This window comes from Sceloporus occidentalis, unplaced genomic scaffold (assembly GCF_023333645.1).
Source record: "Sceloporus occidentalis isolate IW3139 unplaced genomic scaffold, rSceOcc1.0.p SCAF_139, whole genome shotgun sequence".
NCBI classification, from domain to species: Eukaryota; Metazoa; Chordata; class Lepidosauria; order Squamata; family Phrynosomatidae; genus Sceloporus; species Sceloporus occidentalis.
Genome location: NW_028317119.1, coordinates 998,682 through 1,013,108, shown reverse-complemented (window position 1 = coordinate 1,013,108; position 14,427 = coordinate 998,682). Strand labels below are relative to the sequence as shown.

The following is a 14,427-nucleotide window of genomic DNA, read 5'->3' as shown; positions in this document are numbered from 1 at the left end:
TGCGGGAACGGGGCGCTCATGGACAGTTTCGGGATTTTCTTGCAGGGCCTGCTGGCAGTGATGGCCTTCAGCATCCTTATGTGTGAGTATGTGGAAGTCCTGCACGGTCGGCGTGCGTGCTCAAAAGTGTGTCATTTGACGTAATATGCCTGTTCTATTCACAGGGTCGGTACACGTAAGTTATTTTATGGGTCATGACTAGCAGGGCCTGCCATTCTGTTTAGGAATTGCCATCCGCTTTCATAGTTATGGTTCGGGGTGGTTGTCAGTGACTTCTATTGGGACATGGAAGCTATCAGGACTTTATATATGGAATTCCTTTTAATAGAATAATTTGTGACAGCAAAAAGTGACTATTATTTCATATATATATATATAATTATACTCTGTGTTGCTGACAAAGCTTACTCCGTTGTCTTTAAATGCGGCTGCACAGCTGTGTACCTAATTGTTGAAAGGACGATTCTTGGTTTATCCTCCTGGGCATTGGAAATGTTTCCCTGGGATTTCTGCGTGAGCAGAATAAATCTCATTATCTGTAATTTTATCTAAAATGACCCTAAAACCTTAAAAACAATCTGCATCATGATTACCATGAAATTACTTCGTAGATATTTTAGGTCTTCTTACATCTGGAAACATTCTAATAATGTAACGCCATGACGTCACAATGTGATGTCATTGTTTCCTTTTGTTTTTAGGTGCATGTTAATTGTGTTCGTGTAATAATTTTGAACAAGCTGCCATCTGGGACTCAAGCTCAGTAATCTTACTGTATCTATTGCGTAGAATGTCCCTTCGCTTAAGTAAAGACCCTTGTAGTGAATTTTTGTTAGATGTGGGGAAACCTTTATTCCAAATTAAGTCCAACATAAGAAAAATGTCAACTTTTTGTATCTCAGGATAATTCCAGCAGAATATTTTTGTCATCGGAAAAGTGTGAAAAACATTGTTAAGCCCTACATAAAAAAATGGAACTAGTAATTCTGGGATTTACATTTATTCTTTACTAAAACATTCACTTTTGGGCGTTAACTCTTTTGCTGTATGTATGGATCGTAACTGATTTATTCTAGCTGCTAGAGTACAACCCGTGAAGAGTTAACTCCCAAACTCAGGCTACGTTGCAAGTTTTTTTTTTTTTTTTTTTGTTTTTTTTAACTCACAAACCAGGCCTTGTAGAAGCCGCTGGTATTTGCTTGTTAAGAAGGGTGCAGCTCGAGCTGTGGCTTGCTTTGTCACAGCTGAATGGAAACTCCAAGCTTTCCCTTGGTCATCCTGTGATTGAGGTTACGAACTTCTCTATGTAAATGCACAATGCAGTCAGCACCCACTTATACGCATGGCGCAGCCCCCCTTGAAGCTTAGCTTCATGATCCCCCACTTATTGTTTATTTTATATAGCGTCATCATGGTTCTGCAGCATGGTGCATGTCCCCCTTGGAGCCTGGTGAGGGTGAAGTACATATGTCGTCTTCCTGAGATCACTCAATTATTTAGGAGTTGTAAATGTGATATGCTGCTTCTCTCCGGAAAGATCTTTATTGGGTAATGGGGGTAATGTAACCTGTTTCGAGTCTGCATCGCCCTATCATCAGATGTTCAGATCACGGAGCTAAGTACTAAGTACTGTAGAGATTTTCTAGAGTATGCCCCTAGACAGGCTCCCTCCTCACTTATAACCTCCCAGGGGCACTGCTGCATCGATCATAATTACAATTGTCAAATCAGCCATTTAAAACTGGATGCTTTTGGGCTATACATGCTGCAGGACAGATCTTTGCAAGCTATGCCTGAACATTTGTAGTATTTATATACCGATTTAATTCAGTACATGTGCGAGTACTTTCTAAAGATACTTCTATAGAAAGGATATTTGAAAGCGGATTTCTTTTAAAGGGATAGTTGGATTAAAGTGCATATGATGGCTGGAGTGTCCCTGTAACATGTATACTATCATATTCAACATTAGTCCATGCTACTCTCCCACTCCAGTGATACTTTATATGTGGATTGTAGGGTTTTTAATAAAATCACTGCTTATCCATCACAACTTCATCAATTGTTTGTATGAAAGCAAATTAATGTCTGGGGTTTGTGTTCTGTTGGAATTGGTGTTATCAGCCTATGCCATTGTAAACTGATAATGGGGAAGTAATTTCTGAAACAACAAAGAGAAAGGTAGCAGTATAATAATCTCAGGAGATAAGATAAAAATTAACCGTGCATGTGGCTAATTTCAGTCACTCCTGCCGGTCACCCAAGTGTTTTACATGCCAACAACTTCCTCCTTGTTATTTGAGAAGATACCAGTCCTGGACGCCCTCATATCTCAAACTTTGGATCAAAAAGAACTTACAAATGAGGGAGAGTATTTTCAGATGCTTAAACTCTTCCCATAGATAAATACTTAAGTAAAGTTTTGCTTTATTGATAATTCTTACAGGGATTAAATAATTGTCATGTGGCACAAAAATAGGCACTGATAGGTTGTTGTAGGTAAAAACACAAATTGCGTGTTAAATTGGATTGTTTTTATGTGACTAAACCAGCAGATGAAGTTAGAGTGCAATTTGTCTGTCCTCTAGTAAACTTTATTTGCTACTTCTGGTTCTGCTGATTTTGCAGAAAGATAAATGAACAAGTGTATGAGCATGAATGATCCCGTGTGGGTGAATCAGGAACATTCCCTCTTTTTCTGTTAACACATTCAGCCCCGTTCCCTGTCCAATGCATAGTATTTATCTGGATGACCTTCGCACTCCATAAAACATCCAATTAAAATTGGCATCTGTGTAGCTTACACGTTTGCTAAGCAATTTAACTATATTTAGCCTGAGTACATTTGAAGTTATTTTTTAATTGATGATTGTAACATGGAGATGTCCTCCATGTTACAATCTGATTCAACCTGTGCTCAAGTAAAGTGTACACCCCCTGTGATCTATTCCAGAACGCAAAGTTTTTCCTGTCCCACCAACCAAGCTGTTTCAGATTGTCTCTGTGTGCAATACAAACCGTACCATTAACTGTTTATCAATTTCATTTATTTTTTATCCGGTATTTTATGTAGGACCATGCTAGCTTCAGCTACTTTTGGATCGCAATTCCCATGATTCTTATCCAAGATTCTTGAAATAGGTTTGCCTTGGGACTACAGTTTAACAGCAGCTCAATAGCTGCCTACTGGCTATAATTGATATATGATAACTTTTTTAATTGTGGTATATGATGTGTAATTATTATTATTGTTAATGTCTCCAGCTGCTGAGCTGTTTGAGCAAAATATATGAGTGGGAAATTGTGAAATAAAATGTAAAACAGAAGGGTTTGTTTATGAAAATATATCCCAGTTTGAGACATTTGCTAGATTGTATATTTTTTTAAGGACCCATCGAAAAAATGTTTACTGATTGAATGTACTGTCAGGAAGGTGTTGTTCTAAAGGTATTGGTAGCCCTTGGCAACTAAATGAAGAGATCCTGATCACGCTGTCCAAACATGTCCTGCATTTGCATCAGCAGCGGATTCCATAAGGAGATAATGCTTGTAACAATGTCTTAACTTGTATTCATGGATATTTGAAACAGAGTTCAATCTTAATTTCATGAATTGCCGTTTACACTCTGATGGGTTTCTATTGCAAATGCATGTACGGGCTGTGCAGAACTCCCCCTGTAAGCATTTGCCTCTGCCCCCAGCTGTTTTCCACCCACAAGATGTGTTCTGCCGGGCATATCGTCCTGCATGCGATCTACTCGTCTCCAATGTGCTCCAGCTCTGAGGAATGCTATGGCCTAGGGTCTGTTCAGAGCCTTGCCAGCATGTGCTTTCAATGGGCGTTCTCTCCTGCCGGTGTCTGGGTGCTTCAGTGGCAATAATAACTCGCAGCGTACTTTGCTATAAATTCTTTACCAGGCCTGTTAGGGACACCAGACTGTCCCTTTAAGTTCTGCAAGGCGTTCCTTCTTGATCCTGTTTGATTTACTGGCAGGACATCCAGTGTTTGCTACAGCTATGTGTCCTACCTAACTCTCCCTAGGACACTCGGTACTAGCCTGACCTGGCATCAAGCCAAAGTATTGTTGCAGATACAGGGGGATTGTGTTATTTTGTGACAATTTGTGGCTTGCTTAAAGACATGAGAAGTAGCCTCTTCAATCAAAATTATAAACGCAAATACCGTATTTGCTTGATTATAAGACGACCCCCCAAAATCTGAATATTAATTTAGGAAAAAAAAAAAAAGCCTGAATATAAGACGACCCTATAGGAAAAAAGTTTTACCAGTAAATGTTAATTCATGTAAACTATTTTTTTTTTAATAAAAGCTATGATTGAGAAAAATATTTTGTTTTTAATTCCTTTTACTTTCCAACCTGCCCCCCAGTTATGCACATCTGCCCCCAGGCTTGTCACTCTGCCCCAGAAATGCCTTATACCCCCTATATGCCACTGTGCCCCATGATTAGCCTTTTAACCCTCTAAATGCCACTGTGCCCCATGATATGCCTTGTGACCCCCTTTGTGCCACTCTGCCTCCAGAAATGCCTTATACCCCTATATGCCACTCTGGGTTGTCTGCGTCCATCGTGCAGACCTTCCCTGGCTGTCAGAGAGAATTCCCTGGTGCGGGGAACTCTGATCTCTGACAGCCGGGGAAGGTCTGCACGATGGACGCAGACAACCCGTGCTGCTATCCGCACCTCCTTCCGGCTGCAGCGGAAGTTGTCTACGCGAGACTACACGCTGCCCCGGCTACACACCGGGGACTCAGAAGCACCGGTAAGTTGGGGGGGGGGGGCGCGACAGGAAGATCCAGGTATCGATGATTTAATGAGTGCTCATGTATCGATGTTTTAAAATAAGTAATAATTGATTTTTTTCCCTCTCTATCCTGTTTTCCAGTGAAGCGTTTTCGAGAACCAAAGCATGAACGACGTCCTTGGAGAATATGGCAAGTATTATTATTTTATTTAAAAAAAGCTGCTTTCACTCGTTTTACTATTTAATGTAAAATGGCCTCAGGTATGATCGCCATATGTTTTGTGTGCAACTTACTCTGCCCTTCTCTTTTTTTCTTATTGTTCCCTGTTACCCTGAATAAATAAAAATTGTCCCTCTCAGGGGAAGTTTAAGGCACTCACAGGTAGCACACAACAAATGTGCCTACTATCTATGCATTAGTTTTGGGTCACGTGAAGTCACACCATATGATTTCACACCTGTGAACATGTCACATTATCCACTTCCAGTTTCTAGCTTCATGCATCTGCTGCTGGCTGAACTTAACCTTCCCAGTGCTAAACACGTTTGATATACGCGGTTGGCAAAGTGGACTCAGGATCCCAACCTTGTATCTTGTGAATAGTAGCACGTCAGTGTGATCGAGGCAAATCCAATGAGCAGCTTTTCCAACCATAGAGAGAAACTGAAAATAGCAAGCAATAGGTCCAAGGAACAAGAAACCTAATTTGTACCATGTGTGCCGTTTGGACACAATGGGAGGGCCCCAGGTTGTCGAAACCTGAAAGCCCCCAGGTATGGTAAATGGTTATATGTAGGACATTCAGTCAGTTGACTGTTATGAACAAAAACTTGGTTTGCATGGCAGTCCTGTGGTTCCTTTCCTCTCCACTTAAATATGTTTCCTGAGCATGGTATTGTCTGTAGCTTTGCAATCCCAGGGTGAATTGTACTGTGATTGTCTGTGGGTACCATTGATTTTCTTTTTGACAAATATCAGTTGTAAGCCACCTAGTCAGGTCTTCATTTTAGAGGCAGCCCACACCTGGCATCTTTGCACTTTGCAGCTATGATTTACACAGTGTTTTGCGTAATTCATGAAGTGATGCCTCATGCATATTCTAAGTGGACTTTCATTGAATTGTAACTCCATAGCATATATCAAAGGAATAAATGTGTAACACTCCAACCATCATATGCATAAAATAACTAGAAGGTCCTTTTAAATGATCAGGTGTCTCCCTTGCAATTGCGTGGGGGCATTATACAGAATCCTCAGGCCCCAGCTGTGTGCCATGTAGAAGATTTATGTGGCCTGCCACTGCAAATTTCCTAACAAGATCCTCACCCTTGCCCACTTGCTAAAGAGGAACTGTCCATTTTCCAAACTATCCCCAGCACATATTAACCCCTTATGGATACAGGTTATTTTACAACAGCAGTATTTGCATTTTGAGGTTATCTTTGTTCTGCTCTTTCTTATTTAGTGTACCTGTGATAATGTATACCTTTTCGGTATAGTAGTGCTTTCTTTTGCCTATGTATCTCTCCTTGGTGTAATTGGTTGGGAAAAAATCTAGGTTTCTGCACATTTCTTGGTCTAGAAAAAAGTCTGCAAAAATGTCTTACCCCATGATAGGGAGAAAGTAGTTTTTGCAATAAGAATTTTGACTCTTCCTATAAAGGGTAAGGCAAGTTTGTGCCAGGATTGTATCGCCTCTATAGTACCTTGTATAGTCGGCCTCATGTTTTGAGGCTGTTGGATATAATATTGCTACAGAAGTTAAATCCTTTTATTGTGATCTTTGTTGTTGTCTATTGGAAAGGCAAGTATGTGTTCCTTTTGGTTCTGTTACCCTGACCTTAGTAGAATGCTTTGGATTTGTGTATATTAAGTATGAAACCACTGCTCTTTCCTCAGATCGGTAAGTTTCTGTAGAAGACCCAGTGTAGGCCAACACTAGATATGGTGAGCCTATTGAGGTACTCAGTCTGTTATAAAACATTAGTACTTGGAGCCCTGTTGGTCTAATATCTATGGCTGCAACAACTAATCGATTTAATCGATAATGAAAATCGTTGCCATTGTTGAATCGATTTTTATCGATTATAAGATGAGGGGTTTTTTCAGAGCAAATGCTTTGAAAAATACCCCTCGTTTTATAATCCGGTTCATTCAATGTCACAGCAGTTACTACTTACAGTCCCTCCCTGCAGTCACACTGACGATTGGCCCTGCCCCTTTCCTTATAGCGTCCACGCTGCTCAGCAACTTATCTAACACTAAGTAAAAAGTTAATAGGGGAGGTGGGAGTTAATTTAGTGGCAGTTATGGTTAATGGGGTGTTTAGGGTTAATTTAGGGGCAGTTATGGTTGATGGGGTCTTTGGGGTTAATTTAGGGACAGTTATGGTTGATGGGGTCTTTGGGGTTAATTTAGGGGCAGTTAGGAGGTCATAATCTAAAACTAGCATCAGAGGTCCAGATGTAACATAAAAAACATTTTACTGAGAGGATAGTAGATAACCTCCAATCGGAAGCGGTAGAGGCTAAAACAGTGATGACATTTAAACATGCATGGGATAGGCATAAAGCTATCCCGAATGCCGTTAAATTGTATATTTGTATATGTCCTGGGCAGTGTCTATTGGTTTCCCATAACTGATCATTTCAGTCATGGGTCTAGTTAAGCTGTGGTCCTGCATACCTTAAACAGTAATGTCCAAAATATTTTCCACAAGGCTTTTCCTATTATGTACATTTTGAAATCCCCCAGAGTGTTTCTATTTGGATCCTAGTCCTGCCCTTTTTAGTGCCGTGACATGTTTGTGTTTAGCAGGCCAGTGTCACTCAAACTCGTCATAGCACCGAGAGGGGCAGTGTGTGGAAGCCCTGCGAAGTGCATCTATGTGAAACAATCACTCCTGCGTCTGTCACTGTAATAGCATGGCAGGCCTGTATGCCACCGGCGGTGTTACCATGTGAATACTTGCTTACACCATCTTTCTGATTATAAGCAGGTGACCCAACTATGCCTCCTCACTGTACCTGAAGTAGTCCTCGTCATGTGGTTGGCCAACCTACTTGAAAAGTCATTAAATGTTCATAGAGGCTGTTTTACCGTCTTATAAAAGAGGTCATAGCCACCTCCCCATCCAATGAAAGATGTGGAAACCAGTCACTGACTTATTTATTATTTAAAAGCTGTGCATAATGAATACATTTAAAGAATGGAATGGTGGTGTACTTTAACATTTATGTCAGATTTTTTAATGCATTGATAACTCTTCTGGTGGCACAGGGAGTTGCTCACGTTGTTCACCGTTGTCTGTTTTCTATAGGTTTCTGGATACATCCAAACAGGCGATTGGGATGCTGTTCATTCACTTTGCAAATGTCTACCTGTCAGATCTCACTGGAGAGGACCCTTGCTCCCTGTAAGCTTTGTGTAGTGTATTTCTGTAATCCTGTTGTTCATCTCTTATATCTTTTTGTTTATTGTCTAGGTTTTTAATTTTGTATAGGAATGTCTGACAGTGCCTTCATATGTCAATTAATGGGAATTGCAAGGTTCTATTTGCGGAATTGTAATTCCTGCTTTTTTATTTTAAATAAGCACACATTGTCTCATTCTGTCGGTGGGAGCAACAATGGATGAAAAGGAAACCATGCATACCAAAAATATCTGTAAATTAAATTGTATATAATCTTATTGGAGATGTTGTATTTTACAGTTCAGAATACACCGATTGGGAGATGATTATATATTGTTTTTATCTAAGCTCGGCATTGGGATTGTTTGCTGTAGTGATAAGAGCACTTTTAAAACTTTGAACCAGAATCCCTTTTTATCCATGACCCCCATTGTGTTTTTTTACTGCCCATCTGATCCTCCTTTTGTCTCTTTAAACAGATACTTAATTAACTTCCTACTTGATGCAACGCTTGGCATGTTGCTTATCTACGCTGGAGTCAGAGTGGTAAGCTGCATTGTGGAGTGGAGACAATGGGATGCTTTGCGTTTTGGTGAATATGGTATGTGGCTTCGTAACATAGAATAATTACAACATTTAAAAGATGGAAATCAATTTTGTGTGTTAATATAGAATATATTGGTTCCTATAGCATATAACATATGGAAATAGACCATCCTATTTTGGATTTTATTGTTTGTTTTTTGTTAGTGTTTGTGGTGTTTGAGATGTGCACCTACTTCTAGACCCCGCTATTACTGGAATATTTTACAATTATATGTTTACATTTTTTAATCAAACCACAGGTACTGCCGTGATGTGAGCTGATGCATGGATTATAAATGGGCCGGGTTTGTCATTATTTTTCTTTCCCGAAAAGATGTACATATAAATTGTTCTGCATTTAATATATTGGGGCAGCTAACAGAACCCTGGCAAGCAGAATGTGTTAAAATGTTTCAAATTAAAACCTCTTGCAAAGGCTTCATGGTAGCAGCCTATAATATACAGTCATTTGTCATGTATGAAATAGTACCAGGCAGTCTGTCTATCGTATCACTTTGCAATGTAATAGTTCTACTGGCCGTAGTGTCTTCTGTTTTCTCATGTTTATACTGGGTTTTTTATGGACCTCTGAGTCACTGTTTCCCTGACTTAAGAGTTATTCATCAGTGTGTATACAGACATGAGATCAGCTGCTGCAAGTGCCTGGTTATTTCACAACCAATTCTAGCTGATGACTGGATCAAGAGTATATGATATGTATGAATGTGAACACAAGTCAATGAAAGAACATAAGGAAGCAACAACTATTTAACCCCTTAAGGCCAGGGCTATTGCTAGCCTTATGCTATGTTTTTAATATGTCTTCCTTTAAAAGTTTAATTTAAAAAAAAAAAATACATTCATATGTGTAAGACATAGAAACATATTCACACTTTTAAAGGTATATAAATTCTCCATGGTTAAAATGACAAAATATATATATTTAACTTGCCCTGATTTAAAAAAAACACCTTTTATTATACTTATAATTTTCTAACTAATTGCCCAATAACTAACCCCCACCACAGTACCCAATATACATTAAGCAATAATTGTAAAGCAAAAAACCCTTGAGGTCAGATAAAAAAAATGGGTTTTGGGACCCAGGAAATCACTTTTTCTTACTGTATTCTGTCCAGCTGACTACCACAGTGAGGAGATGGGCAGATGACAGCGCTGCCTTTGTCATTTAACTGTATCTGTACATGTAATTGGCTGCATGTATTGAAGTGCAGTAGATCTGCTGTAGACTGACTGCTCTGGTTGGACTGTTTTTAACCTATGACGTACCAGGTATGTCATTGGTCTTTTAGGAACTTTTTTTTATAAAGGGTTAAAAGGCTCTAAACTGGGCATTACACCATGGGATACCTACATGCAGAACAATCTTCCATCTGTTTTTAATTGATGTAGGCTAGAGGTTGTACCAGTTCATGCTAGTGACTCTCTTGAATTCAACACCAATTTGTGAAACCTGTGTTTAGCATCAAAGTTCGACTTTGTCCCCCACCACAGTCCACTGCACGGTGACTAGATACCTACTAGCTAAAAACCAGGGACAACACCAACTCAAAACATTCGAGAGGTAAAACACAAACACTTTACATTAGGAAGACATGCTTTCTACAGCTTGAAATCTAAGCAGTCTATTGAAAACACAGGATGTAATTCCATAATGCCTGCTTGTGTTCTTTCTTTTTTCCCTATTACATTGGTCTGGATTTTTTTGAACCAACAATTGTTTAATTAGGAAACACACGCAGGGGGGACTCACAGGCCTTGGAAAAAGCCTGAGCCACTAAGAGATCCGTGCCTTCCCTTTTTCAGTAATTCTGCACAAAGCAGAGCCAATCTTTCTAGCACTCAGTCTTGCTTGTTTATTCTTACATACTTGCCCTCTTAGCGCATGTGGGTAATATTAAAAGGTTAATCCAACAATCTGTCTCCAGTATAAGGGTGTACCGCAGTATAACATGATATCCCTTTAATTCTTTACTGTAGAATATATTTTCAGTGCAGTGTGTCAGTCTTTATAGTTTCTAGAAAGACCAAAAGCCATGAATGAATGAAAGCATTTTTGTCACAATATGTAACCTTTTTATAGAGAGTATAGCGCTATAGATCAGTCTTATAGAAATGTAATGTTATGTAAAAAATACTATCTGTATTGTCTGGTAACAAATCACTCACATGTGGGTTGATGAGGTTGCTAGTTACACTGATTTTGTCTCTTGAGCAGAGTGAAAACCCCTCTAAGGTTGCAAGTGTGCAGGGTTAATTGTTAGTTTTGTTCAGGGCTGCACAACCCCAGTCTTCAAGGGCTACAAACAGGCCTAAAAATGTATCTTTAACTGAAAGCAAGTGCTTAAGTTTGGATATCCAAAAGCTGTGGCCTGTTTGGGGTCCCCAAGGTTTGCAGCTGTGCACCCCTGGTGTAGGCCATATTTGATTACATTATCAGTAGTTTGTATTATATTATGTATTTTATTGGCTGAACTAAGAAGTTTATGTACTATTACAAATATTTTCTTAATAGAAAAACTATTCCTGGATTTATTTGATCATAATGTACCAGCCTATACCATGGGCTACATTCTGGGAACATTACTCATTTGAACATAGTGGAACAATCGGTAAAGAGGGCATTTAGTATTGACAGTTGATGGTGAAGCATGGCTGATTCCTGGGCTGTTACGTGACTGATGAGAATTCTTTTCCCTTGCAGGTGATCCTCTGCAGTGTAAGGCGTGGGTTGGTCAGTGTGCCCTCTACATCCTCATCATGACCTTTGAGAAAACAGCCATTGTCCTTGTCCTGCTCATACCAAATCTCAAAGAGGTTCTGTCCATTTGCAGCTCCCAGCTTTGGTTGAATGGGGAGTTAGAAATAGGTTTAATAGGAAATGCCATGATTGCAAATTGTTTGACTGTGAGATTGTATATTGGGGAAATGAAGAACAGCCTTCAAACAGAAGCAAGTGGTTGAAAGATACGATGGTTGCTTAACTAACCTTCTTTCAGTGTATTCCCTTAACCTTTTTCCCCCCTTTGTTTCCAGATCGCCATGCTGAACCCTATAGAAAACCCACAGCTCGAACTGGCCATTGTGATGCTCATAGTGCCCTTTTTTGTTAATGTGAGTATCATTTTCAGGTGCTTATTCCGAAACCACATATAGTTGGAATCTGTCAGAAAACATGAAATGGGTTATGAAAATGACTAGGTCACTATACCATAAGCTAAATTAAAGTCGCTGATCAGTACTATTTATGACTATTTTATGATAATGCTTGATGCATATAGGATATGTGCCGCAGTAAAATTCAACGTTAGTGTGTGTGTGTGTGTGTGTGTGTATATATATATATATATTATTTTTTTTTTATTATTATTATTATTTTTTTAATCTTGGCAGTTAGACCACACGTAGATTTGGTAACAAAAAGCAGATTTGATCTTTTTATTTGCACTTTTTGTTCATGCATGTAATTTCTCCTATACAATATGCCGGCTGTATTTTGGGCAAATAAGAGGAAATGTTGTGCTGGCTTAAAAGACAACTTTGCTGTCATTTGCTGGCCATCCATCCTCCCAACATTGTCCCACTTTGAATTTTTGGTCCGTAATATGACCCTTGCCGTTTAAATGCAAATTTAAACAGGCATTGAACTATTTTGTGCCCCAAGCCCTTGGTGTACATTTTCTGCAACCTGTGGAATTATTATTGTGGAACTATTATAAAAGTATCATGAAAGGAAATTGCTTAAACTTTTTTTGGCAGGCATTAATGTTCTGGGTTGTTGACAACTTTTTGATGAAGAAAGGGAAGACAAAGGCCAAGACTGAAGAGAAAGATGGGCGTCCAGACTCACGAAATGGGAACAAAATAAGATACAGACGGGCAGCCTCACATGATGAATCAGAGTCAGAAGTAAGGACTCTTAGAATTCCACGTCTCCCCTGGCATGCTATGCCTAGCTAAAAAAACTTTTTTGAGGCACAATGTAATTTTCTACCAAAAGTTCTGCTCTTTAGTCCTTTTGTTTATTTACAGGAGTATAGACGCCAACAATAGCATCATTGTTATGTTGACCTGAGGCAAAGATAAGCTTGGCTTCTGTCCCTTCCTCACCCTCCTTCTCTCAATCAAAACTTATGAGAATTCTTAAAAATGAATAGCATTGTTTGTGTACAACAGATTACTGTTCTATTTTGCAACTTTCTCTATGTAAAGGAAGAGTCATCAGGGGAGCTGTTTCATCTCCTTGACTTCACTACATTATCAAGAGCCCACCAAAATGAGTTTCTACAGGACGAGCTATGCTGAACCTGTGTAATGTGTAGTTAAAGGGACAGTCTAATGTCTCTGACACCCCCTATCAAAAAGAATGCTCCGTGGGTATGTTAATATACCATATATAGTTAATTATAAGACTAAGCACAAGAAGAACAAGAAAAGGCAAGAAAAGAAGTGGAGCTGCAGGAAAGGAGACGGGGACATGGAAGCCGCGTGAGAGTTAGAGCAACAAAAGCAAAAACAGTGGTTTTGATTTTTTCCTCCAATAGGGCCAATAGGGTCTTTTGTGTTTTTTGGGTTTTTTTCGTTCATTAAGATCATCTGCCTTGATGATATCTTTTTACCCCGCTAATTCTTAGATGGTTGCTTAGAATTCTACAGTCAGTGTTTTTTCATGTTTGGTGCAACCTAAGAAGAAATAAGAAATTGGTAAGAAATTGACAATACTACTTTGTGATTTAAATTTCTATCAATCTCGCAGATACTCATATCGGCAGATGATGAAATGGAGGAATCAGAAGGTGAGGAGGATCTGCGCCGACTGACCAACTCCAAGTCGGTCAAGAAAAAGAAACATCGCTTTGGCTTGCCTGTATGATTTCCCTTTCAGCTGTAGCGTGGCAAGGCCCGCAGGCAGAAAACAGAGTCCAGCTGTCTGGCACATGAACTCTTCCAGCCACTACCTCTACTGTCTGACTTCAAAAAGGGAATAATTGGAGAGGGCTTGCAGCAGTCTCGTTAACCCCTCGTCCCAGCCCTCTCCAAAATGGGTATGATATAGAAGGGACAGAAGAGACTTTAGTTGCACTACAGGCTGCTGCCCATGCACATCCAGGCAATATACGCAATAAAAGCTGTTGCCTGCTGGACTTTGAATGGGGAAGAGAACAGGAATCACGGAAGGTGTCCCCTCCACACACTTTCTCCATTCCAATAATATTCCTTCAGTTTGAATACAGCTGATAATGTGTGATTGTTTCTGGCTGTGCCTCCATCTACTGAAGGTGTCTTCTGTTTATTGTTTGTTTACCGTGTATTATTTCATGTTTTACATTACGGACCTCTGAGGCCCAGCTCTTAGAAGCCAGTGAAGATGCACGATCATTAATTAACTCTAAACTAAGGTCAACTCTGGTCTTTTGCTGAGGCTCTTTATCCAACCTCCTTACTGTCTGCAGCCAACCAAAATTTGTATACCCAGGTATATCCATTTTGACTTTGGTTTTGGATGCTAGAGAACATTCCATGAAAACTCATTCTTACAGTTTGTAAGATTCATATCATATTTGCATTTTCTTTAGGATAGGAGCTTTGGAACATCCTGCTGAGAGTTGTTAAGTAAGGTTTCCAGCTGATATGGTCAAAA

The 14,427-nt window shown here is 39.5% G+C and overlaps 1 protein-coding gene across 1 annotated transcript; it reads left to right on the top strand.

The window, feature by feature from the left end:
- On the top strand, positions 1 to 13,659 carry LOC149281089 (store-operated calcium entry regulator STIMATE-like). The gene is made up of 8 exons (XM_089499745.1): positions 1 to 82; positions 4,909 to 4,957; positions 8,088 to 8,183; positions 8,660 to 8,781; positions 11,491 to 11,603; positions 11,823 to 11,900; positions 12,546 to 12,695; positions 13,543 to 13,659. Exons 1-8 carry the CDS (start codon positions 19 to 21, stop codon positions 13,657 to 13,659), a joined length of 789 nt encoding a protein of 262 aa, XP_089355871.1. The 5' UTR covers positions 1 to 18.
- The last annotated feature ends 768 nt before the right edge of the window (positions 13,660 to 14,427 follow it).